The sequence below is a fragment of the Eleutherodactylus coqui genome, chromosome 1 (assembly GCF_035609145.1).
Source record: "Eleutherodactylus coqui strain aEleCoq1 chromosome 1, aEleCoq1.hap1, whole genome shotgun sequence".
In the NCBI taxonomy this organism is placed as follows: domain Eukaryota; kingdom Metazoa; phylum Chordata; class Amphibia; order Anura; family Eleutherodactylidae; genus Eleutherodactylus; species Eleutherodactylus coqui.
Window position 1 is genome coordinate 129,403,321 of NC_089837.1, and position 25,141 is coordinate 129,428,461.

General features: G+C 45.2%; 1 protein-coding gene across 1 annotated transcript in view; it reads left to right on the forward strand.

Moving 5' to 3' along the window:
- The first annotated feature begins 6,769 nt into the window (after positions 1 to 6,769).
- GFM1 (G elongation factor mitochondrial 1) overlaps positions 6,770 to 25,141 on the forward strand; it is a 39,924-nt gene continuing 21,552 nt past the window's right edge. Inside the window, exons 1-12 of the mRNA XM_066600389.1 lie at positions 6,770 to 6,884; positions 8,277 to 8,429; positions 8,922 to 9,054; positions 12,476 to 12,680; positions 12,759 to 12,875; positions 12,965 to 13,115; positions 13,196 to 13,350; positions 17,466 to 17,550; positions 20,172 to 20,309; positions 20,566 to 20,667; positions 23,231 to 23,287; positions 24,978 to 25,115. Coding sequence (XP_066456486.1) covers positions 6,819 to 6,884; positions 8,277 to 8,429; positions 8,922 to 9,054; positions 12,476 to 12,680; positions 12,759 to 12,875; positions 12,965 to 13,115; positions 13,196 to 13,350; positions 17,466 to 17,550; positions 20,172 to 20,309; positions 20,566 to 20,667; positions 23,231 to 23,287; positions 24,978 to 25,115 — 1,500 coding nt within the window. The 5' untranslated portion in view covers positions 6,770 to 6,818. The remainder of the gene's footprint in view (positions 6,885 to 8,276; positions 8,430 to 8,921; positions 9,055 to 12,475; positions 12,681 to 12,758; positions 12,876 to 12,964; positions 13,116 to 13,195; positions 13,351 to 17,465; positions 17,551 to 20,171; positions 20,310 to 20,565; positions 20,668 to 23,230; positions 23,288 to 24,977; positions 25,116 to 25,141) is intronic.

The following is a 25,141-nucleotide window of genomic DNA, read 5'->3' on the forward strand; positions in this document are numbered from 1 at the left end:
CTGCACATGGGTGAAAATTCCGCAGAGAGATTTCCCGCAGAATTTCCACCCGTGCCGCTGCCATAGGAGTGCATTCATGCACGCAATCCTATGCAAACAGCCACGATTTGTCTGCGTGAAAACACACGTGGAAAACAAATCACGGCAGGGGCCCGCACAGAAATGTCAGTAGAGACCCGCCGGCTCCGCTCTGCGCATGCGCCGGCTGGCAGGCAGTCGGCACATCACAGAGAAGAAGAGATGGGTGAGCCGCAGGTCTCTGCAGCGGCATGGGTTCTCATCTCGCAGTGGGATCAGACCCCCTATAGGGTATTTTATAACTCACGTTTTATTTGTGTCCAGAATATCAAAAGGTTTGCAACAGCAAAAGGGTTATTACACTTTATTAACACTGTTTAACGCAACTAAAGCCATTGAAAAGCTATTGAGAAGACAAACTGTTGCACTGAACTTTTTCTTAATGCATTAGGTGCCAAGTTCAACTTTGCTAAATTTGTACATTAGTATAAATAATATAGTGAAATTTGTAAAAAATGTTCTATCCCCTCCCCCTCCCCCCCCCCCCCCCCTCATTAGCGCCAACCCTACTGTCTTTATTTTCCTGCTTTCCCAATGTTCAGAAATGCTTTTCTGGACATTCATGTAATATAAATTGCTGTGACACTTAATGAACATTTAGGCCACCTGCAGACGGCCAGGTCAGATCCGGCTGCGAGAATTCTCGCAGCGGGCCCCGACCTGAGCGTCTGCAGAGAGCAGCGTGTCACTCCCCTGCGCAGAGCGGGGCTGGCGGACGGTGAGTGACGTTTCTGTGCGGGCTCGGCGAGCCCCGTACAGAAATAGAACATGCCGCGATTTGTTTGCCGCGCGTTTGTTAACGCAATCCTATGGCAGCTTCCAGGGGCAGAAATTCCGTGGGAAATCCCGCCGCAGAATTTCCGCCCGTCTGCAGGCGGCCTTAGTAAATCAGAATGGTTATCACTAAATACTATCTATGTTTATCCATTTTTGTTAGTTACTCCAAGTCTGGAAACCATCGTCTACCAGCTTCCAGACCCTGGGACACCAGCTATTCCCCATTATGGATTTCCTGTGGCCACAGTCACTACTGGCACAGTTCTTCTGTTAGGGATCATACTTGGAATCGTCTATTGTCTCATATATAAGTAAGTATTACACATTACACACTGATTTTCTCCATTTAGTACTGTGACGCTCACAACAACCACATTGTGGATTAGATAATTAATATTCTTTATGTTGTTATGATCACCTCTTTATAAGAATATGATTCATTGTGGGCCTCCCAGGAGTTCATATTGGTATTAGTTAGGGATGAGCGAGTATACTCGCTAAGGCACTACTCGCTCGAGTAATGTGCCTTAGCCGAGTATCTCCCCGCTCGTCCCGAAAGATTTGGGGGCCACCGCAGCTGACAGGTGAGTTGCGGCGGGGAGCGGGGGAGAGCGGGCAGGAGAGAGGGAGAGAGAGATCTCCCCTCCGTTCCTCCCCGCTCTTCCCCGCAGCTCCCCGCCCCGCGGCGGCACCCGAATCTTTCGGGACGAGCGGGAAGATACTCGGCTAAGGCACATTACTCGAGCGAGTAGTGCCTTAGCGAGTATACTCACTCATCCCTAGTATTAGTGTAATGGATCCACAATGACTTGAAGGCCATAATATTCTTTATGTTGTTATGATCACCTCTTTATAAGAATATGATTCATTGTGGGCCTCCCAGGAGTTGATATTGGTATTAGTGTAATGGATCCACAATGACTTGAAGGCCATAGGAATAGTCTATACCAGAAGGATAATAGTCTAATAATAGTCTATACTAGAAGGATAGACTGAATTAAGAAACTTATGGGGACTTAGGCCATGTTCACACTGTGTTTAGACTTTATGTTTGACACTTATGTATACATTCTGTTGCCCATAGGATCCTTTAATAAAATAAGGCCGACTGCACATGGGCAGGTCGGACCCAGTGTGTGGGATACCCGCAGCGGAGTTCAACCCGATGCCCGGCCTGTGACCCCTGAGTACCTCTACGGTGTCTTCCTTCTGCGCTGCGGATGTGCAGGCCGACGCGTGTGTCATGCATGTGCGTTAGGGGCTGGTGCTAGGCAATGACGCGGAAGTGCCGTGGGACTCACAGTTTCTATTCACTTCAATAAAGATAGTCTGTCTGTAGCCCGCACAGAATCGCAGCATGCTGTGATTTCTCCTCCTCGCAATCCATTCCCGCTCGTGGAGAATCCTGTATTTCTATTACATGCTATGGGGCAGTATTTGCTGTGGAGTCCAGAGGCGGGCGCCCACCATAGACTTCACAATGCAAATCCGCCTGTGTGCATGCGGCCTAAAAGTATACTGTTTCAGTGTCTCAACCGCAAAAGTGAAGTCAAACCTTGTTGCAGAAGTTGAATAGAATTTATGCAGGGGCATACCCCCACATACAAAGGGGAAATGGCGCCCTATAGATGCATTTAGCATAATTGCTGTATGTCGTATAAAATCATCATGTAACATACAGCGCCATATTTAGCGCCAAATGAGTTTAGGCCTCTGCTGATATGACAACTGTCATGGGAGGCCAATGGGGTGACGGAGGGAACTCTCTCACTGTGTCTAACCACTTAGATGCCATGGACAGGGAGGACATGGCTGTAAAGGTGTTGCCCATCCTGCTTGTCACATTATATATTAACCCTTTCCAATCCAATTTCCCTGCTACCCGCATCCTTCCCAGCTTTTATTTATTTTTACTGGGAAAGCACATTGTGGATTCCTTGGAATTGCTCAACAGAAACACATAAAAGTTAAGTGTGATGATGATTTTATTGACAATTTTCTCACAATTAAACATTAGTATGTATATTACACTGTATGCGTATACATATATAATAATATATTTGCATTTCCAGCTTATTCTTAGTTGGAGTCCTACGAGGTGAACCTAAAATAAAGCAAGCAGAGGTAGTTCTAGAGGAAGCGCCTTTCATATCAGATTGGTGTCTGGGTTTTCTGTTACAAAGTGATGGTAGTGCAGGTCATATGGGTATATGTGATCCTGTTATGATACGCTTTCCACCCCTGCACAATGGCTGCCAAGAAGATGTCCTCTGTGCCCTGACAATCTTCATTCACTGTTCCTGCTGGCGATTAATAGAAGCTTTTCAAGCCTTTTGGAATTCTCTGTGTATGCCAAGCAAAGATCTGCTTAGCCTTTCCAAGAAAATGCCTCCTTTAGGGCTTATTTAGACGACCGTATATCGGCTGGGTTTTCACGCCGAGCCGATATACGGTGTCCTTGTCTGCAGGGGGGGGAGGATGGAAGAGCCAGAAGCAGGAACTGAGCTCCCGCCCCTTGCCACTATTTGCAATGGGAGGGGCAGGATGGGGCGGAGCTAGGCACCGTTACTTACCTCCGCCCCATCTCGCCCCTTCCTATTGCAAATAGTGGAGAGTGGGTGGGAGCTCAGGTCCTGCGCCTGGCTCTTCCATCCTCCCCCCTCTGCAGACAAGGACACCGTATATCGGCTCGGCGTGAAAACCGAGTCGATATACGGTCGTCTAAATAAGCCCTTCTACCTAGCCTTGATTTAATGCATCATTTCTATATCATCGTTCCAGCTATATATAACCTTCCGTTTCACATCCACCCTATTGTATCCGTCTACCATGTTTGGTCATGGTGGACGGCTCCACAGACTTGCTTATGTGTAGGCTGTATCAGCCAAGTCTATATATGAGTGATTCATACGTTACTGTAGTAATATTATCTCCCCTCTGATGCTACATCTCCAGTGTTACACAAATTCTAATCTTCACTCGCACATGAGACACTCTACCCTCGGATCAGAGCTATAATCGTGCCATTGGCTCGCAATCTCACATTTACTCTTCCAAATACATAGCAGAGCCGGAGTATGTCAGCCTGAGGGTGCATTCAGATGAACGTATGGGTTTTCACGCGTCTCTCTCTGCAGGTGGGGGGGGGGCTGGAAGAGCCAGGAGCAGGAACTGAGCTCCCGCCCCCTCTCTGCCTCCTCTCCACCCCCTCTGCACTATTTGCAGTGAGAGGAGGCGGAACAGGGGCGGGGCTAAGTTCTGTGAATTAGCTCCGCCCCCGTCCAGCCTCTCTTGAATGCACCCTGAACCTTATTCTACGACCGCAAAAGTCATCCTCTTGACTATATCCTGTGTATCAAGCAAGCTGCAGCATGTTGTGTGTTATGTACACTGATTAGTTTTTTACAAATGAGTAACAATAGTAGTGCAACATTCTATTATAGTTTATTGCTTCCCTGTTCTCAAGATCTCTGCTTGTTGTCAACAAACTGAAATATCCTTGTGTGTATCAGGAGAACCCCTTTTAATAGGCACTAATAAGGTACATGGAATTTATAAGCAATGAGTGGGAAGTCAAGATCCTCTTCTATTAACCTCTTATGTACATGGTCCTTTTTTTCCATTTTCATTTTTTCCTTACCCCCTTTTAAAAAAATCATAACTCCTTTATTTATCCATCGACGTCGCTGTATGAGGGCTTGTTTTTTGCGGGACGAGTTGTATTTTTCAATGCTACTATTTAATGTACCATATAATGTACTGAAAAACTTTTTAAAAATTCTTAGTGGAGTAAAATGAAAAGAAAAAAGAAATTCCGCATATTTGGACTCCTGCACACTTGCATTTTTCTTGCGCGTTTTTTTTTCACGCGATCGTCATATGCTTACGGGACAGTTCCATACACAAGGACAATGTCACACATTTAAGGTGACATTTTGATGGGATATATATTTTTATCTGTTTACTTTATTCTGGAACCACATTCAAAAAAAAATTAGTTATTTAACCATTTTGGAGACGTACAAATTTAACATTAATTATAACATTTTGAGGAACATTTTGTTTTCCTACACCAAGCCAAGATTGCGAAGGCTCACAGGTGTCAGAGTGATAGATACCCCCACAAATTACCCCATTTAAAAAATACACCCCTTAATATATTCACTGAGGGGGGTCAGGAGTATTTTTTGACCCCACAGTTTTTTTCAGGAGTTAATGCAATTTAGAGGAGAAAAAAATAAAATTTTATATATTTGCAAATATGACATTTTAAAGAGTTTTTTTTTTCTGTAGTGCACATGAAAATGAGGATTTGCACCCCAAAATGGATACCCCTGTTTGTCCCGTGTTTAGAAACATACCCATTGTGGCCCTAATCTTATGTCTGCATGCACAATAGGGTCCAAACCCAAAGCAACAGCCAATCAAATCGGCGGACAGAGGTGAAACTTTGAAGGGATTTTCAGGGGGCAATATGAAAATACTATTGATGACGTATCCTCAGGATAGGTCACCAATTTTTGATCAGCTGGGGTCTGTCGCTCGGGACCCCAACTGATCAGCTGATTTTGCACCCGCTGACAGTACCACGATTACACAGGGGTCGGAGCAGAAGTCTCTGCTCCGACCCCTGTGTAGTGGCCGGATGCAAGGTGTTTTTGTGTTAAAAAAAACCCTTGCCTCGCTTCAGGGTAGTAGCAAATTCCGTCTCGGCTGTCAGCCACGCAGGAGGATCGGCAAGTGTTTTCAATGGGGAACCTTGCATCGCACTCACATACACCTCGCACGCCTGGCAATGCTTTTTCCGACTCCATTGAAAACAATGGGTGAAGCTTTTACCACTGGGAAGCCCAGAGATAGAACATGCCACGATTTTTTTGCGGTGCAGAAAAAAATCGCTCATGTATATAACCCTATTCAAGAGTGCGGTTCATAATAGTTAAAGATTAGAGATGAGTGACCATACTCGTTAAGGCAATTTACTCCAGAGAGCGCCGCCTTTTTCAAGTAACTGCTGGCTCGTCCCTGAAGATTCCGGGGGCGAGCAGGGGGTTGCGGAGGGGATTGGGAGGGAGAGAGATCTCTCTCACTCTCCACCCCGCTCCCCTCCCCCCTCCGAATCTTCAGGGACGAGCCAGCAGTTACTCGAAAAAGGCGACACTCTCTCGAGTAAATCGCCTTAATGAGTTTGCTCGCTCATCTCTATTAAAGATGCCTTTCACAACACACAAATGTCACATGATTTTCTCAGCCGTGTAAAAGCGGCCTTACACATAGGGCAGTACAACATTATGGCATCCTGGGGAGATCATGGAGATGTTTGGGGAGCTTTATTAATGGCGTCCTGGGGAGTTTGCGGAGCTTTATTAATGGCGTCCTGGGGAGATCCTGGAGATGTTTGGGGAGCTTTATTAATGGCGTCCTGGGGAGATCCTGGAGATGTTTGGGGAGCTTTATTAATGGTGTCCTGGGGAGATCCTGGAGATGTTTGGGGAGCTTTATTAATGGCGTCCTGGGGAGATCCTGGAGATGTTTGGGGAGCTTTATTAATGGCGTCCTGGGGAGATCCTGGAGATGTTTGGGGAGCTTTATTAAAACCAGTATGATGGAGCAGATGCTGATACAGTGTGGTGTCTTCTGCAGCCTCCTCGCCAGAGGGCGCTCGCTTACAAGCAGATGACAGGCGCATATCCTGCCGCTGTCCTGTGCTTGTGGGCCGCATTGAGGTCACTTCAGGCTCCGCGTCCCCCGAGCAACACGGGGAACCTGCAGTCGAGCAGTAAAGCACAGAACGTCTGAGCGAACCGCGGACGTCTCCTGCACGCTACTTCCGGTATGTAAGCCGTGCGTTCCATTTATCGGAAGTTATCACTCTTTTGACCTTTGCCGGCTTCAGTGACCCCCGGAAGTGATTTTCTTCTGCTGCAGAGTGTTCTGCGTGACTTTCACAAGAGCCAGCAGCTATGGGAGTCCTGCGAGCAGCCTCCGTGGTGGGTCCTTGGTTGGCTCGTCACATCGCGGGGGGCCAGGTGAGACGGAGACACGAGATAACTGTGTTGTTGCTTGTAGCTGGACATGAGTGGAACTTCAGAACTGCAGTTCATACTGACACCACCATGCACATGGCTATAAAGTGTTGCACTAGATAGGTCCTCTAACTATAGTGATATATGACCGGCCTGTGATGATAAGGGGGCACATAGCAATAAGGCCCCAGGATGAAAGTGGTGCTATTAAATCCACCACATGGAGGAGTCGGTTGTGTCCCGCTGCAAACAGGTCCAAGCTATACTGGTTCCTGCCGGTGTGGATTTGGCATCTGATTTTCTGTTGTGGAACGTCCGCAGTAAATCCGCCCCGTGTGAGAACACCCGTATGGTGCGGCCGGGGGAAACTACATAGAGACCTGACAGATCCTGCCATCAGATCTGTCATGGACGCTCAGACCCGAGCCTGGTTTTTACTGCCTTTATTTTTTTTTTCCTTTTAGCTGTCAAATTAATTTTTGCTGCCCTTTTTTCCCCCGTGACATTTAGGGATATTTATTAATAACTCTTTCAACTGACCTTTTTTTAGTTTTTTTTCTCCTTTGGTTTTACGGAAGGTAAAAAAAAAAAGAATTTAATTTTTTTGTTGTATTTTTTAGTATATTTACGCTAAAATAAAGTGCAAGAATGGGTTCTTTTTGTTTTGGACGTTTTGATATGCGATGTATAGTTTTGGATTACAGGGCGCGTACGGTGACTGTTGTGGTGGGCGTCAGCAGTGGGTCGTCTTCATTTTTATGTATATATTTTCATTCTGTAATTTTTGTGTTTATTCATTTTCAACTTTTTTTTTAGCATCTACCGGTCTGCCCCCCTATGACGTCATATAAGACCTCTGGGGTTCATTCAGATTATTTCTTGTTATTTCACACTTTTCTGCTGTAGCTGGGGCATCCATGGGAGCAGCATCTGTAAGAGCCCCAGTTACAGGGGAAAACATCCCCTATAGGGACAATAGTCACTGGCAGAGCTGATCTGGGGTTGCGAGGACCCTGCAGCCCTGCTGTAACAGGGGGACCCAGCGGTCACATGATGTTGGATCACATAGTGGAAGAAACCCTTTCACTTCTTAGTACATAGCACTCATTAAGCGCTGTATACCCGGAGAAGGCAGAAGCCGTTAAAAACCGCTTTTCCCTTCTCCTCTGGGTTCTTTGCTGTGTCTGACAGCCGAAGACCTAACCTGCTTCTGCTCGATTGCAGAACAGAGGATTCCATCCCTTTCTGTCATCTGCTATTGGCGAGGATTTAAGCCCATGACCAAGCACGGTTAAGGGGTTAAACCATAAACTGTGCCGCCGTTGAGCAGCCATATGTGTTTTATCCCTATAGATTTCCTTGCGGCAGCCGATCTGACTAGTTTCTGTCTTGCAGCTGCCGCTGACCATTTGCAGACATTGTTCCTCTGGCATGGTTCCCAATGAAAGGATCCGCAACATCGGGATCTCTGCCCACATTGATTCTGGCAAAACCACGGTGACGGAGCGTATCCTGTACTACACTGGCCGCATCGCGCAGATGCACGAGGTGAGACGTCCGATAGGACCTGCTGTATAGAAGAGATAAGGCGCGTTTACATAAGCCGATAATGGTTTGGATTCCCACGATGCAGCGATATACTGAATAATAATGGTGCAGTGTAAATGCACGCACCGACTGAACCACGGACAAGAAGTCATTCGCTTCGCATTTGTTGTTCAGTTTGGCACTTATGAACGACCTCTTGAATTAAAAATGGCCGTGGTTGTTTGATAGTACCATATGTTTCTCAAAGGGGTGTCCCCTATTAGGACATATAGATGTCGTGGGGGCATGGTCCCATTCCTCGGAACCCCTCCATGCGCTAGAATGAATAGCCACTGAAGCCAGCCATATGAGTTTCCTGGAGCCGACTGGCCTCTGGATTTGCTGTGATGAGACCAGTGTATGGAGCACAAGGCTTAATGGCTGTTGCTGGTAATGTCTCAGCGTGTGTAACGCAGTTCTGTCACCTTCATTGTGGTATTGCTTTGTCTTCAGGTAAAAGGTAAAGATGGTGTTGGCGCTGTTATGGATTCAATGGAATTAGAGCGGCAGAGAGGCATTACCATTCAATCCGCTGCAACCTACACGATGTGGAAGGACATGAACATCAACCTCATAGACACACCAGGTAAGTACTATATGTCCTTTAGTGGCCCTTTTACATGGGAGAACAGTCGGGTAAACGTCTGCACGAGCGCTGATGTCCCCGCTAAAGTCGTTTAGCGCTCGCTCAGAGCGTTTACATTGACGGATGTCGCCGCTGGATTGCGAGCTTCTCTGTGAAGCACTCAGCAGGGGGCGTTTACACGGAGCGACAAGCCTGCGATCCAGCGATGGTTTTTATGCTGACTGAAAGTCATCGATAAAGAACGGTGAACGAATAGTGTTTTGTTTTGGTTTTTTTTGTATTTACACTGCACGATTATCCCTGAAATTCGTTCATTTGAACGAGTTTTTAGCGATGACCGTCCCGTATAATTAGCCATTACTGTACACTACCACAAGTGTTGTAGGTTTATAAAGTACAATACTACTTTGTGTTCATCAGATCAGTTATTGGGGCTTATTTCTGGTAAGTCCACTCATCTGGGCTGTCTTCACACTACGCCACAGGACGTTACTGAGAAGGAGTTTAACCCCTTCCCGCTCCATGACGTACTGGTACATCATGGCAGGCTGGTACTTCGCGCAAAATGACGTACCCGTACGTCATCGGGATAGCGCGAGGTCAGTCATGGTCTCGCGCTATCCCGCAGCGGGAGCCGGCTGTCAGTCACAGCCAGCGTCCCGCTGCAACAGCGGGGGAGCATCGGAGATGCGCCCCCCGCTGTTAACCCCTTCCCTGCCGCGATCTAAATAGATTGCTGCAGGGAAGCAGTTTACAGAGGGAGCGCGCCCCCTCTGTGTCTCCGGCCGGCTCTCGCAATGTTATTACGAGAGCCCGGCCTGTCACCATGGCAACAGGACGCCAGACCCTGGCGTCCTGTATTGCCTATGCCTATGATCGTTGTATAAGCGATAAGGCATGCAGAGCAGTAGCTCTGCCATGCCTTATCACAGTGATCATAGGCACAGTGGTGCAAGTCCCTCAGAGGGACTCAAATAGTGTAAAAAAAAAATAATAATAATAATAAAAATGTAAAAAAATAATTTTTTAAAAAAACCTTTTTTTTGTGCTTTTTCTAATATTAGCATAAAAAATGGTTAAAAAAAAATTAAAACCCCACATATTTGGTATTGACGCATCCGTAACGACGTGTACAAAAAGTTGAACACGCTTTTTATTTTGTACGGCAAAAAGCGTAAAACAAACACTAAAAAACAGAGGCAAAATGCTAATTTTTAGCATTTTGTCTCCCAAAAAATGCAATAAAAGTGATCAAAAAAGCCTTACATTCGCCAAAATGGTACCAATAAAAACTACAGCTCGTCTCGCAAAAAATAAGCCGTCATAGAGCTCCGTACATAAAAAAAAATTAAAAAGTTACAGGACTTTGAATGCAGCTATAGAGAAAAAAGATTTCCAAAAAAAGGGGGTTTTATTGCAAAAAAAATGTAAAAACCTAAAAAAAAATATAAGAATTGTGTTATCGTTGTAACCGTACCGGTCCGCAGAAAAGATTTAGTGTCATGTATGCTGCATGATTAATGCTGTAAAAAAAAAAAATCTATGGCAGAATTGACGCGTTTTCTCTCCCTGTTATCATAAAAAAATAAAAGTTTTACGATATAGCCTATGTACCCAAAAGTGGCACCGATAAAAACTACAGCTTGTCACGCAAAAAACAAGCCCTTATACGGCCGCGTCCACGGAAAAATAAAGTTATGGCTTTTGAAAAATGAAGATGGAAAAATACCTAAAATCGCTTGGTCCTCAACGCCAAAATAGACCATGTCATTAAGGGGTTAAACCCCTCTGGTCTTCCTGCACCTTTATTATGACATTCATATCCAATCATTTGCCCAAAAGTAATTTAAAGAAACAATAGGCGAATTTCTGCATTTTATAGCTTCAAAGGAAGGTGATTGGTATTTACTGCTTATTCTGAGGCTGCATTCACTTGGGCGAGCACGATTTTCACAACAATGCAAAGGGTTTTCTAATTAAAAATTACAATGTTTCTGTGAAATTGCAATCTGCAATGTCTGAAAACAATGGGCAGGGTGTACTGAGGGAACGCCCAAAGATAGAACATGCGGTGCCCCTCATAACTGCCCAGCACAGCACCTTACTGCTTCCCTCCCCCAAACCCACTGACAGATGATACCAACTTGGAGGCATCCTGCCATGCACACAGCCTCACCAGCGAGATGTGGTCACACCACAGCATGGCTCATCTCGCTCTCCTCACACATCCACAACCTGGCTAGCTGCAGACAGAGCATAGATTTTTACAGTTATACTGCAGCAGAAATGTATAATGTGGCGGTGGTGCTAGTTGCAAATGGTGGCGAGTTTATAGTGTTGCCATTTGCATATTTTTGGGTGCAACCATTTTGCTCAGCATCTAGAACCCTGTAGTGCCCATTTTCATATATACGAATAGTAGAGCTGATCTGTCCCTATGACATGTTGCTATTTAGTAGCGGTGGCACGCTCTGATGACTGGTCTGCTTCAATAGTGGCGTTATGTTGTGAGCCGATTGTCATTGCTGAACTACAGGAAATGGGGAAGCAAATTAATTTCTCTGTCAATGTTTTACTTGAAGCGTGTGTCCAGTTAGAGGGTCACTTTTCATAAAATTATAGAAGCTAAATGACTTTATGGATCTTTTCTGACCACTATAAATGACTTTCAGGTGAATGCGCTGCTGCTTTCTGTTGTCACCTCCGTATGCTGATGATTTGTTGAACACCTTGTGCCCATAGCAGCTAGTCTTTGGATGTGGTGGCTGTGTTACAGTTACAATGGCCACCAAATGCTTGACAGCACATCATCCCTATGCTATGGCAATAAGAAGTAGAGGGGGAATGCAGTCTTGGGGACAGCAGTGAATTTGTCCTTTTTTAGGAGTCTGAAAACCCTTTTAACACTAGGAGTAGACCATGATTTCAGTTGCTCAGTCCCCAGCCAAAGCTGGTCATTGGAGCTTGGTGCATGTTTCCGTACCAGTCCTGTAGAAGTATATGTGCCTCAGGGTCCTGCTGGACTGGGTGTATCTCCTATAGCCGCATCTGTTCCGTTAGGCCAGCTTCAGGTAAGCGTATTCCAGATGCGTCTTTGCTTCTGTATTATGGATGAGTGACCCCCACCGTGGGCCCACTGACCTGAACCCATAGCATCATAGGGATCTATGATTCTGTGAATGCGGTTGGGCTGGGACACGTGTCCAAAATATGGCTGCAAGGATATACTTGGAATACGTTCATTTTGTCTGGCTCAGCGTTAAAAACTGAAGGCTGCTCATTAGGTTTTTTATTTAGCTGTGTAATTAAGAGCATTCTTGTAACTGGCTCTTCTCTACGTACGTTGTAGTTGCACTTAGTTGATGCATATTTCCCCGTGGAGTGTTACGAATACTAATATTCTGCTTTCTTCACTCTGTAGGACATGTGGACTTTACTATCGAAGTAGAAAGAGCCCTGAGAGTGCTGGACGGAGCCATACTTGTTGTGTGCGCTGTTGGTGGGGTTCAGTGTCAGACCATGACGGTGAACAGGCAGATGAAGAGATATAATGTCCCTTTCATAACGTTCATCAACAAGTGTGACAGATTGGGGGCTAATCCCTATAGGGCGGTGCAGCAGCTGAGGTGAGCAGGCAGCTAACAGAATCCCTACATTATACATGGTGTATATATCAGCTAAATGTTTCTTTGCCTTTTTAATAGGTCTAAATTAAACCACAATGCCGCTTTTGTCCAACTTCCTATTGGACTTGAGGGCAACTTCACAGGAGTCATAGACCTTTTGGATGAGCGTGCCATATATTTTGATGGGCAGTTTGGGTATGTATGTCTGTGTCATGGAGGATTATTGTTCTGTATGTCTTCCCTTCTTCCTTTGTGGTATAACGATGCACTGAATGTCTTTTCAGGCAGCAGATACGTTATGACGCTATTCCAGCCAATTTCAGAGCAGAGGCAGGAGACAGGCGGCAAGAACTGATAGAAAGCGTGGCGAATTCAGATGATATTTTAGGAGAGATGTTTCTGGAGGAGAAGATCCCTACGGTTACTGATCTGAAGGTCGTCGGCTAAACTAAATGCGTGTAGCGTGTGCATGTTTAAACGAGGTTCCTTGCTGATGTTGCTCATTTTCTCTTTAGTTGGCTATCCGAAGAGCCATGATGAAGAGGTTATTTACTCCTGTACTAGTAGGGAGCGCCCTGAAGAACAAGGGCGTCCAGCCACTTCTAGATGCTGTGTTAGAGTATCTTCCAAACCCATCAGAAGTTCCCAACTATGCAATTCTGAATGAAGAGTAAGTTGTATCTTGACTTAACACAAATGCTGTCCGCTCTGTGAATAGTGTGTTATGGGGAAGGAGGAGCTAAACAAATTGATATATGGAAACTTTTCCCACAAATTGTATCACTTGCAATTACTTTGTAACATTAATTACCTGCTAATAGTCTCTTTAAGGCTCTTTTACATTGTAGGTCAAACAAACTAAAGTGCGTGATAATCGTTACGTCTAAACGCGAGCCATCACGCACTTTTCATTTGCTTTTCGTTTGCCGCTCAGTTTCAGCCTGGAATCAGCGGCTTGCTCAATTCTCGTTACCTTTAAACACTTGCTGCTTAGTGTGTAACATAGGAATATGAAGCGCTGAACAGGAAGAGAACGGGAAGTGAACCATTCTCAACTATGATCTGCCCATCTAAACATTCTGCACGAGTGCGGACAACTGCAAGCAAATTAGCAGAGATGTTACTTAATCGCGCACTCATTCAAAGGAGAATCGCATCGTGTAAAAGGGGCATTAAACTGGCAGGTTTTCTAACGGGAACGAGTCTCAACCAACGTTTTTGCAAGTTAATCGGCACTCGTTCAGCTCTATTGACAAGGAGTGATGAGCATTACTCCTATGTTCCTGATGATTGGGCAGATGGTTGGGTGAACGAATATACAATCGTGATCCTCTGTACATGGAAAAGGCTGATGGTTATACATTCAGTGGGTGGTCATACATCGAACTCTGTATACATAGTTATATAGGGAAGGCAGCATATGATTTCATGGCCGTGTGTTCTGTAGTTACAAATCTTTTCAACATTGATGTATAAGCCTGGTGCCAGAAGCTCGCGTCGGCAATATATTTCAAGTTGTTTGCCCAGTTATCCGCCCATGTGCGTGAGGCCTCTTTTGCTGCGGAAACCGGGGTGGGAGTCCTTCCTTGTTTTTGTTTTTTTTTCATTTTACCTAACGGAGGATTCCAGAATGTACCGTACACAAGTGGAACTGAAACCTCCTCTGAAGATAAGCCTGAGGAAGGACCATGCGCAGGTCTGAAAGCTCGCTATAACATCGTGTATTTTTGTTAGCCATTAAAGGGGTGGTCTCGCGAAACCAAGTGGGGTTATACACTTCCGTATGGCCATATTAATGCACTTTGTAATGTACATTGTGCATTAAATATGAGCCATACAGAAGTTATTCCACTTACCTGCTCCGTTGCTAGCGTCCTCGTCTCCATGGTTCCGTCTAAATTCGCTGGCAGCTTGCTTTTTTAGACGCGCTTGCGCAGTCCGGTCTTCTCCATTCAGCACGAGCCGCTTCAGTGTGCTCCCCGCTACAGCTCTTCTGCGCATGCGCAGACGAGCTGTCACTGCTCGGGAGCGCGCTGAAGTGGCCATTCTGCACCATCCTCTGTTAGAGGAAGGTGCAGAAACTGGAGCTGCCCAGCGGAGAAGACCAGCCCAGCCCAGCCGCCCCGAGAAGCGTCCCAGGTAAGTGATGGGTCGGGGGGGGGCTGCCGCTGCGCCGGGCTGCCGCTGCGCCGGGGGGGCTGCCGCTGCGCCGGGGGAGCTAGCGCTAGGCCGGGGGGGGCTGTCGCTGCGATGGGGGGGGGCTGTCGCTAGGCCGGGGGGGCTGTCGCTGCGCCGGGGGAGCTAGCGCTAGGCCGGGGGGGCTGTCGCTGCGCCGGGGGAGCTAGCGCTAGGCCGGGGGGGCTGTCGCTGCGCCGGGGGAGCTAGCGCTAGGCCGGGGGGGCTGTCGCTGCGCCGGGGGAGCTAGCGCTAGGCCGGGGGGGCTGTCGCTGCGATGGGGGGGGCTGTCGCTAGGCCGGGGGGGCTGTCGCTGCGCCGGGGGAGCTAGCGCTAGGCCGGGGGGGCTGTCGCTGCGATGGGGGGGGCTGTCGCTAGGCCGGGGGGGCTGTCGCTGCGCCGGGGGAGCTAGCGCTAGGCCGGGGGGGCTGTCGCTGCGATGGGGGGGGCTGTCGCTAGGCCGGGGGGGCTGTCGCTAGGCCGGGGGGGCTAGCGCTAGGCCGGGGGGGCTGTCGCTAGGCCGGGGGAGCTAGCGCTAGGCCGGGGGGGCTGTCGCTGCGCCGGGGGAGCTAGCGCTGGGGAGCCGGGGGCTAGCGCCGGTTACCTGCTGTCTGGTCGGCGGCTGCGGGGCGTCTGGTCGGCGGCTGCGATGCGTCCGGTTGCCATGGAGACACAGCTGGCGGCGTCTCGGGAGCGCGCACGTCGGGCTGCAGCGAGCGACTGGGAAAGAGCCGGCGGCCATCTTGAGGAAACTTTTATAACTTGCTGAAACGCTGGAACGGTAAGTACGAACCAGCTAGAAATGTCATTTACAGGGGGGCTTAGTAATGTGTGTTTAATGGGGGGGACTGGGCAAAAAAAAAAATTAACTGCTTCCTCGAGACATCTCCTTTAAAGGTATCATATCCACAAGATTACTTGATTTCTCTTACTGGGAACAATCACACTTTGCTCTACTGGCTAACACCGTACCAAACCCCCTTTGACTACTGAAATTTACTGTGCCCTTGAGCATACTACAAATATGGTGAGCTGCCCTTTATATTGTGTACTGTAACATAGTCATCTGCTTAACATATAAATCAGGCAGACTTTGGCTTAAAAAAAGTGTGCAGTTTTAGTATCAACATAGTGTTGCACAGGTACCAGACCCTAAGCATAAGCCTTGTACAGTATATGTTTTGCCATGCGTCTCTTCGTACACCTGTACTATATTTCAATTCGGATATATTTCCATATTCGTTTTCTGGCTTTCATATGTGTTGGAATTCATTTATTTCTACCTTTTAGATATGTTAATATAACTTTTAAAGTGTTGCTGAAAACATGTTCTACACAGGGTTATTACAAATGATCTTCCAGACTTGAAACCCTAATAAATCACATTTAATGACACTCGGATACATGAATTTGATATAAGTGCAAACAAACTCAAAAACATTTTGTTTTCCACATCAGTGGTGTTCAATGCGGTCCCCTTTGTCACTCAACACACAGGTAGGTTTACGTCCCCCAGACTCTGACGTTATGTTTGGTAACTGTGCCTGAAAGGTGGAAGGTGGCCTAATCACTAAACACTAAAGATTCCATGAAGCAATCGGTTTCCATTAGGGCTAATGTCCACAGCGGTTTTTGATAGCATTTTTTTAACCACATTACACATGCGTGACACACTGGGAATGGAGGCAATGAGAGTCGATGGACTTTCGTTGTTCCATGCACACCAGCATGCAGACACTGCGTTTATATACGGCTGATAAATCGCAGCATGCTCTATTTCACTGCATATGTCAGAGCCGTTCTATGGGCTCCATATCGAAACACTGCCTCTACGCACGCACTCTGAGAGCGCAACTTTGCGAAACGGATTCCATGCTCTGAACAGAGCAGGGATTTTTGAAGAAAAAAAAAATCACACCGCATGTCCGTGACGTCAGAGTCCTGGACATCTGCAGTGCATACTGGGCCCGTATGCGGCATTGCGAAAAGGCTCCGTGTGTAGGAGACCTGCACCGTTGTACGCATACGCCCGTCAACATAAGCCCTTGGAAATTGCATACTCTCGCAGAAATAACATCACCTCACTTTGTCATCCGGTTTCAGCATCAGTAACAATTACGTTCGTTAGGGATAACATCGCAGGCGTTTGCGCAGGATCTTCCCCACAGTTGGCTGCGGGACGTCCAATTCTCTGCTTGTTCTGATGGTGGATTTCTGAGAGCTTTGTGTAAAACTTGCATGGACACGCTCCACTATATCCACGCTTACTGGTGGGCGGTCGGATGATTCTCCTAGCGACGATTATGGTGTAATAACACATCTTGGGCCTAATGTAGCAGAACTGTCCTTGTTGGCCATAGTAACCAATCACAGCGCAGCTTTCATTTTACCTCAGCAGCTTCAGAAATGAAAGCTGCGCTGTGATTAGTTGCTATGGGTGACAAGGAAATCTTGCTGTTACGAGTGTTTTTCTACCAGGAAGATCATTTGTAATAACCCTGTATATTGATAAAAACCACAGGGCAGATGGCCTTATATATGGGACATTTTTTTCGTATATCTAAAAAGGAATCAATAATGATTTTAATGAAGATTTGCTTACTCTTTTAGGAGTTCACAAGAACCTACCAAGATTTTGATGAACCCTCTAAGAGATGATTCTCATCCATTTGTTGGACTTGCTTTCAAGTTAGAAGTAGGTATTAAATTCTGAGATGACTGTAATCTATTCCACCTATTCTTAAGGTCCATTTACAGTGGCTGAACTGTGGGGGGAACGATGCCTGACAGCGCGTCCCAGTGATGTTTGCTCCTCTGCTGTTACATAGGAGCGAGTATCGCTGGCATCACTCACAGCGCTATGGCATGTAGGCGGAACAGGCCGGGGAGCGTTCTCCCTCTACCCACCTCCATTCACAGTAAGCAGACAGTCTGTCAGAAGTGAATGACTGCTGTTGACACTGAACAGCTCGTCGCTCGGTTTTCTGCATGCAGAAACTGAGCGACTGAACAAATCTCACTTAGTCGCTGGATGTGTTTACACAAGACCATTATCTGAATGATCATCGTCACGTCTGTTGTATCTATTCTGTATTTAGGATCCACTCCTAGTTTTCGCTGGCACTTTGTCACATATGGGGCTTTTTCCAGAAAAGGACTGAAATGACAAGTGCTTTGCTCATCTAATCGTTCTTTTACATCATTTAATCCTGCAGTCTTGGTTAACCATGGCATCTAAGCGTTTTTACAGAAAAAAAATGTGTAAACCTTTTTCCGCTTTTACACGATGCTTTAAATATTGAAAAAATAAAAAGAACCAAAAAACTGCACACAATTGATATCACCACATTGATAACAACCCGTACTATAAAATGTTACATTATTTATCCAGCATGTTAATGATTCCGTTAAAAAGAGAAAAAGAACTAAAATGCCAAAATAGTAGTTTTCTGTTCATCTCTCTTCACCAAAACAGGAATAAAAATAATTTAAAAAATTGCATATAGAAAATGGTGCCATTAAAAACTACAAGTGGTTGCACAGAAAACAGACTCCTACAGCTCTGTTGACTGAAAAATAAAAATGCTCTGGTCCTGCAAAATGGTTCCGCAGTTTGTTTTTTTTTCGTTTTGTTTTTTTATTTGTTTTTTTAAATAGTTTTATATTGTGCAAAAGTGATAAAACAGAATAAAACCTCTATATATTTGGTGTTGTCATTATTGTTATGACCAGTAGAATTAAAGGGGTTCCCCCGCGCCGAAACGGGTTTTGTTTTTTTTCAATAGCCCCCCCCCGTTCGGCGCGAGACAAACCCGATGCATGTGTTGAAAAAAAAAAAACGGATAGTACTTACCCGAATCCCCGCGCTCCGGTGACTTCTTACTTACCTTGTGAAGATGGCCGCCGGGATCTTCACCCTCGGTGGACCGCAGCTCTTCTGTGCGGTCCATTGCCGATTCCAGCCTCCTGATTGGCTGGAATCGGCACACGTGACGGGGCGGAGCTACAAGGAGCAGCTCTCCAGCACGAGCAGCCCCATTTAACACGGAGAAGACTGGACTGCACAAGCGCGTCTAATCGGGCGATTAGACGCTGAAAATTAGACGGCACCATGGAGACGGGGACGCTAGCAACGGAGCAGGTAAGTGAATAACTTCTGTATGGCTCATATTTAATGCACAATGTACATTACAAAGTGCATTAATATGGCCATACAGAAGTGTATACCCCCACTTTGTTTCGTGGGACAACCCCTTTAAGTTAACATAATATTTTTACCACATGAGGAATGTCATAAAAAATAAATTGCAATAGCCAATGGTGAAATAGCTTTTTTCCATTGCCCCCTTCCCCGGCAAAACAACTTAATAAAAGTTAATCAATAAATTTATATGTATACGAAATTGGTTTCTGTAAAAACTAGAACTCCTCCCATAAAATTCAAGGTGTCATACAGCTACATTGACAACAAGGTAAAAAAAAGTTGCGACTGCTGGAACACAAAAGGGTATTCAATTTACTGGCTCTTAAGGCTAAAATTAGTTGTCACTAAAGGGTTAAAAATGCACTTAAGGCAATTGAGTTCTACGTCAAATATATTTACACGAAACATGAATTTAAAGTCTGCAATAAAAAAGTGATGTTTTTGAGAGGGTTCCAATTTTAACATGACTGTTGGGGGGTTATTGGATTGTTCCTGGTGTATTTGTTGTCATCTACAAAGAATAATGTACAATTTAAAGGGGTTTTCTAGGGAGAATACTACTCATGATGTATCCTCAGGATGAGTCATTAATAATTGACCAGATTGGGTCCATCGCTCGGGACCCGGACCAATCGGCTGATTGTGCACCCGCTGATAGCAATGCAATAACACAGGAGCGGGAGCAGAAGCAGCAGAAGCTTCTGCTCCGACCTCTGTGTAGTGGCCAGTGCTTGTAACTGCCTGCACGGTTCACGTTGACTTCCGTGAGAGCTGCGCTTGCAGTAACAAGTGCCGGCCACTACACAGAGGTCGGAGCAGAGACTTAAGCTGCTGCAACCCCTGTGTAGTTGCGAAGCTGTCATCGGGTGCACAATCAGCTGATCGATCGAGGTCCCGAGCGACAGACCCCAGCTGATCAACTATTGTTCATCTATCCTAAGGATAGGTCATCAGTAGTATTCTCCCTGGGAACCCCCTTAAAGAGTTTATAAAACTGGATATTGCTGTGAAGCCAGCTCAGTCCTGAACATATTTGGTTTGATAGAGGAATATTAACAAGATTCAGCTCAATTTTGTTAATGCCTTTCCTGTATTCTTGATGTCTGCTGCAGGCCGGTCGCTTTGGTCAACTAACGTATGTTCGAGTGTATCAGGGAATGCTGAAGAAAGGTGACTACATCTACAACACGAGGACTGGCAAGAGAGTGCGTGTACAGAGGCTGGTTCGCCTGCATGCAGACTCAATGGAGGTATACTTCTGTTCTGCGCCCTCAGTGTTGGTTGCTACAGTTTTGATATCTAGTGGTTTAGTACGCATTAATTACGCAATGGTCTTATAAAGGAGTAAATATTATCCAAACTTTACTTCTATTATACCACCAATCTGCTGTACTTCTATTTTACACATCAATCCATTCATCGTGCATTTCACATAATTACTAATTGGAGAGTATGAATCCAGATCTTTGGCTTATTGTATCCTTTTATTTCTTTTTTCTCCTACAGGATTTGGAAGTGACTTATGCTGGAGACATCTGTGCCTTGTTTGGTATTGACTGTGCTAGCGGGGACACCTTTACCAGCAAATCAAATGACAATCTCTCAATGGTAAGCTGTACTTTTGCTCTTTAACCCCTTAGGCCTCATGTCCACTAGCTAAATGGAATTGCGGATTCTGCAGCGGATTTTGCCCGTGGGGAAGCATTGGCCATCCGCGGTCCATTAAATTGATTTTTGCACCCGCAGATGGCATTTTAGAAGAACTGCGTTTTTCACGCACGGGAGAAACAAACGCAGCATGCTCCATTTTCCAGTGGATCGGCAACATTGCTATCACATTGATCGCAATGTGTGCGGATATCTGCATGCAGATTCTGCGCGGATTGTATTTTTCGAGTGGACATGAGGCCTTAATGACGCAGCCCCTTTTTCTTTTTCTTCCATTTTTGTTTTTTCCTACCCCCTTTAAAAAAAATCGTAACTCCTTCATTTATCCATCGACGATGCTGTATGGGGGCTTTTTGCGGACAAGTTGTATTTTTCAGTGGTGCTATTTAAAGTACCATATAATGGACTGAAAAACTTAAAAAAAAATTCTTAAGTGGAGTAAAATGGAAAAAAAAAAAACCAACATTCCGCCATCTTTCAGTGTGCGTCTTGTTTCTATGAAGCACAAACTGCAACAAAAACGACATGATAACTTTATTCTATGGGTCTGTAGGATTACTACGATACCAAACTTGGATAGGTTTTTTTTTTTTTTTTTTTTTTTTTTTTACTGTACTACTCTTTGAAAAAAATTAAATGTCGTTTTTTTTTTTTTTCAATTTTCTGCCGCCATCTTCTGCACGCAATAACTTTTTTTATTTTTCTGATGACGTGGTTATGCGAGGGCTCATTTTTTGCGGGAAGTCCTGTAGTTTCCAGTAGTACCAATTCAGAATACATACAACTTTGATCACTTTTTATTGTGTTTTTTTTCTGGGAGACAGGGTAGCTGAAATAATGCATTTTTGGTGCTCTTTATTTTTTTTTCGGACAACGTTCACCGTCCGGGGTAAATAATGCACTACTTTGATAGATCGGACAGTGCTCCATTCAGAGTGACATCAATGCTGGGGAAGAAGCAAACCACTCAGTGACAGGAGAACGGGGCACAGGAGTTCCGGTCTCAAGATTGGTGGGGGTCTTGCTGGTGAAGGGGATGGCTGTGGATAGGGGATAATGTGTCATTCTGGTAAAACACCTTTAAAGGGAGTCTTTCACTTTTAGCTATTGACGTATCCTCAGGATAGGTCACCAATAGCAGAAGGGTCAGAGTCCACCATTCGGGACTCCACAGCAATCGGCTGTACCTCAGGCTGGTCACTGTTTTCGGAACTGTCTTTCTGCTTGAATCAGACCACTCCGTACACTGCACAGTGGCCCCAGCTGGTATTGCATGCTGAGTCCCACTTAAGTGATTGTAATCGGCATGCTGTACCAGCCTGGGCTAATGCTCAATGTAAGCAGCTGTCTGCCTCCAGCAGAAACATAGCTCCGTACATAGTGACTGGACTGGGGTAATTGCCGATCGCTATAGAGTCCTGATCAGCGGACCCCTGCTGATATGCTATCGGCGACCTATTCGAAGGATGGTTCATCAATTGCTCGAAGTGGCAGAACCCTTTGAATGAAAATAAAACTAAGCCATACAATTCTTTCTTAGCATTGCTTCTGGGAGAAATGTAAATGATTTCCATAACTAGTTTTATGTATCCACCCACACTTGTTCCTAGTTACATAGTTTCAGGGTCATGCTATGGCTCCGCCAAATAATATCAATTTAGGATTAGGACATTGGTTTGTTCTTCTGCAAAAGCAATTGAGGCGCTATGCAGCATTGGAGACGGCTTGGAATCAAAGCGCAAAGAACACAATTGTGCAAGTGTATGAGATGATCACTAAAGCATGAGAATCAAGGTGTCATGGTGTTATAAGATTTAGTTTATGCAAATAAGGAAGATTGAACAATACCTCTGCAGCGCCACCTATTGGATGGCAGCATTCCTTCAAATCAGTGTGACTTTTAAAACAAGTCTTAACAATAATTGGGAATAGGAAACAAGCCAGGAAACCACACAGACACCCCTCCTGATAACTTTAGTTGAAAATGTGAATGCATGAAAACCGGGTTTCTCTACACATGACTATTGTAATCGCTTTCCAATTCATCTTAATGTATATCAAACACAACTTGTATTGTAACTACTGGCGCAGTCTTCTTTACATGTACATCGCTGCAGCTCAGATTTCTTGCCTTTTTGCCCTTTAATTCAATCGGCAGAACATAGTCCGGTAGCTTACAATAGCATTTATTCTTCCTGTGAGAACATTTGCAAATGCAAGACCTGTACCTACTAAGATGACTTGGAAGAAATGGGGAATCTGAATATTTTTTTTTGCTAGTATTGCTGTAGTAGTAGATGGCTCCTGCTTGATGACAAGCTATTCACTAATGTAAAAAATCAGAAAAATAATTTGCTCACCTCTACTTCACCCAGATGTTTTGTAGTTTGTGATGGCATGTCTGTATGTTTTGTTTTTAACCATTTCATGATGGTTTACAATATAGAAGTAATAAAGAGTGTGCAGAATTAATAGATATCTTTTGTATTGTTTGTGATCACAGGAGTCCATCCATGTGCCCGACCCAGTCGTTTCTGTGTCGTTAATGCCCAGTGTTAAGGTAAGATGCTATCTGAGATCGTCTTAACCTAAGGCTTAACCTTGCAAGCCATCTTGCCTTTCAAGTACTGGTGAAATAGCAGTTCTCTAATTGCATTCCTGATCTTGGTGTATGCCTTGATATTTGTTTGTAACGGTTATGTTGAAGTCCTGCAGAATTAATAAACCCACGCCTCAAAACGAATACAATGCTGTGTTATATGTGGGTACTACATACATAGCCGAAAATAGCTTGACATCTCTGTATGAACCTAATGGGGGAGATTTATTAAGACCGGTGTTACAAATTCCGATCTTATAATCCCTGCTGGCGCATAATGCATGAGAAGGTGAACATTCCTTCATTTAGTAGGCACATCTTGTGCTGTCTGTGCACCTACATAGAAATCTACACCACCTTCGAGTTAGAGTAGATTTCTGGTATAGTTAACGCCAGTTTTTGACATAACCCACTCCCCCCCCCCCCCCCCCCCCATACCGTGCTTGACACACTTGATTCCCTGTCTCCATTGTATTACATGCAGCCTTGGCTGATGGCTGAGCGACCTCCCTCTCCCTTACACACTCTACGTCTGGCTGCCTTAGTGGTCACACGTGTGCAGTACAGAACCTGGGGTGGGGGGAGGAAATTAGCTTTTTTTTTTTTTTTTTTTTTTTTTTTTATTATTTCCTGCCGAACCTTATGGACAGCAGAAAATAACACCCAGCTTTTGCAGATTATCCAGTAGTTTATGGACAGCTGGAAACCCTGCTGCTTCCTTTGTCAAGAATTGTTTATAGGGGAAGGCACGAAGCTTTGGTTGGTGTAGAATAGTGGTCTCCAACCTTCTTCTAGGCTGCTCTTCCCAATATGACTGATGGTGTTGAGCCACACTGAATATTGAAAGGGAAAAACCTACTACGGCTATGACCAAGTCATATTGCTCTTACCAACTGGCAGCTTTCTATGATAGGTCTTTTACCCTGATGCCAATAGTGTACAATATGATATGGAAATCGAACATGCACCTATCAAGAAAATGGGAGTCCCCTTCTCCCCCAATCAGCCTTCTAGAGGGGAGGAGAGCACACGTGGCTTTCCATTGTAGATGGTAGGTGTTGGGAATTGTGAAATGCTAGGCTGTTACCACAAACTACAATCGAGAGGGTTGCATATATAGATGGCCACCTGACTCGTACACTGCTGTCCGGGTGCCAAACGGGTCAAAGGACTCCATTCTTCTAGTGTATGCTGGACTCGGCGAGAACTGCAAAGCATACCATTAGTATCTTCTCGTCCTTGCTCCTGAGTTGTGTATGACTTCTCTTCTCTTTGACATGGAAACTACATGTGAGCAGCCATCCACAGACAAGCATTTCTGTATTCAGATGTTTGGGGGTCGCAGGTTGTGCATCCCTCATCTAGAGCAACCAATTGTGGAGCCACATGAAAGGGACCCAAGCCTCTGATCTAGAGACAAGGCTTCCTGCTTTAGTACACCATTGCACTCTATTCGTTTTTCTTTTTCTACTCTTCTAGCTAGAATAATTTTGATTCCCGTATATTTACTTGCTCAGACAAAGACCCTTATGCAGATCAAAATGTTGCGTGCTATGATTGGGCTGGATAAATGGAGACCATTTGATAACTTCACGTCCTTTTTACATATACTGTATATTTACGGTCCTTTTTTTTGTTTCATTTCTACCAGAATGATCTGGACAAGTTTTCTAAAGGCATCAATCGATTTACACGAGAAGACCCAACCTTCAGAGTACACTATGATACAGAGAGCAAAGAGACCATTGTGTCTGGGATGGGGGAGCTGCACCTGGAGATTTACTCTCAGGTAACTTGAAAGTCAATCAATTTGAA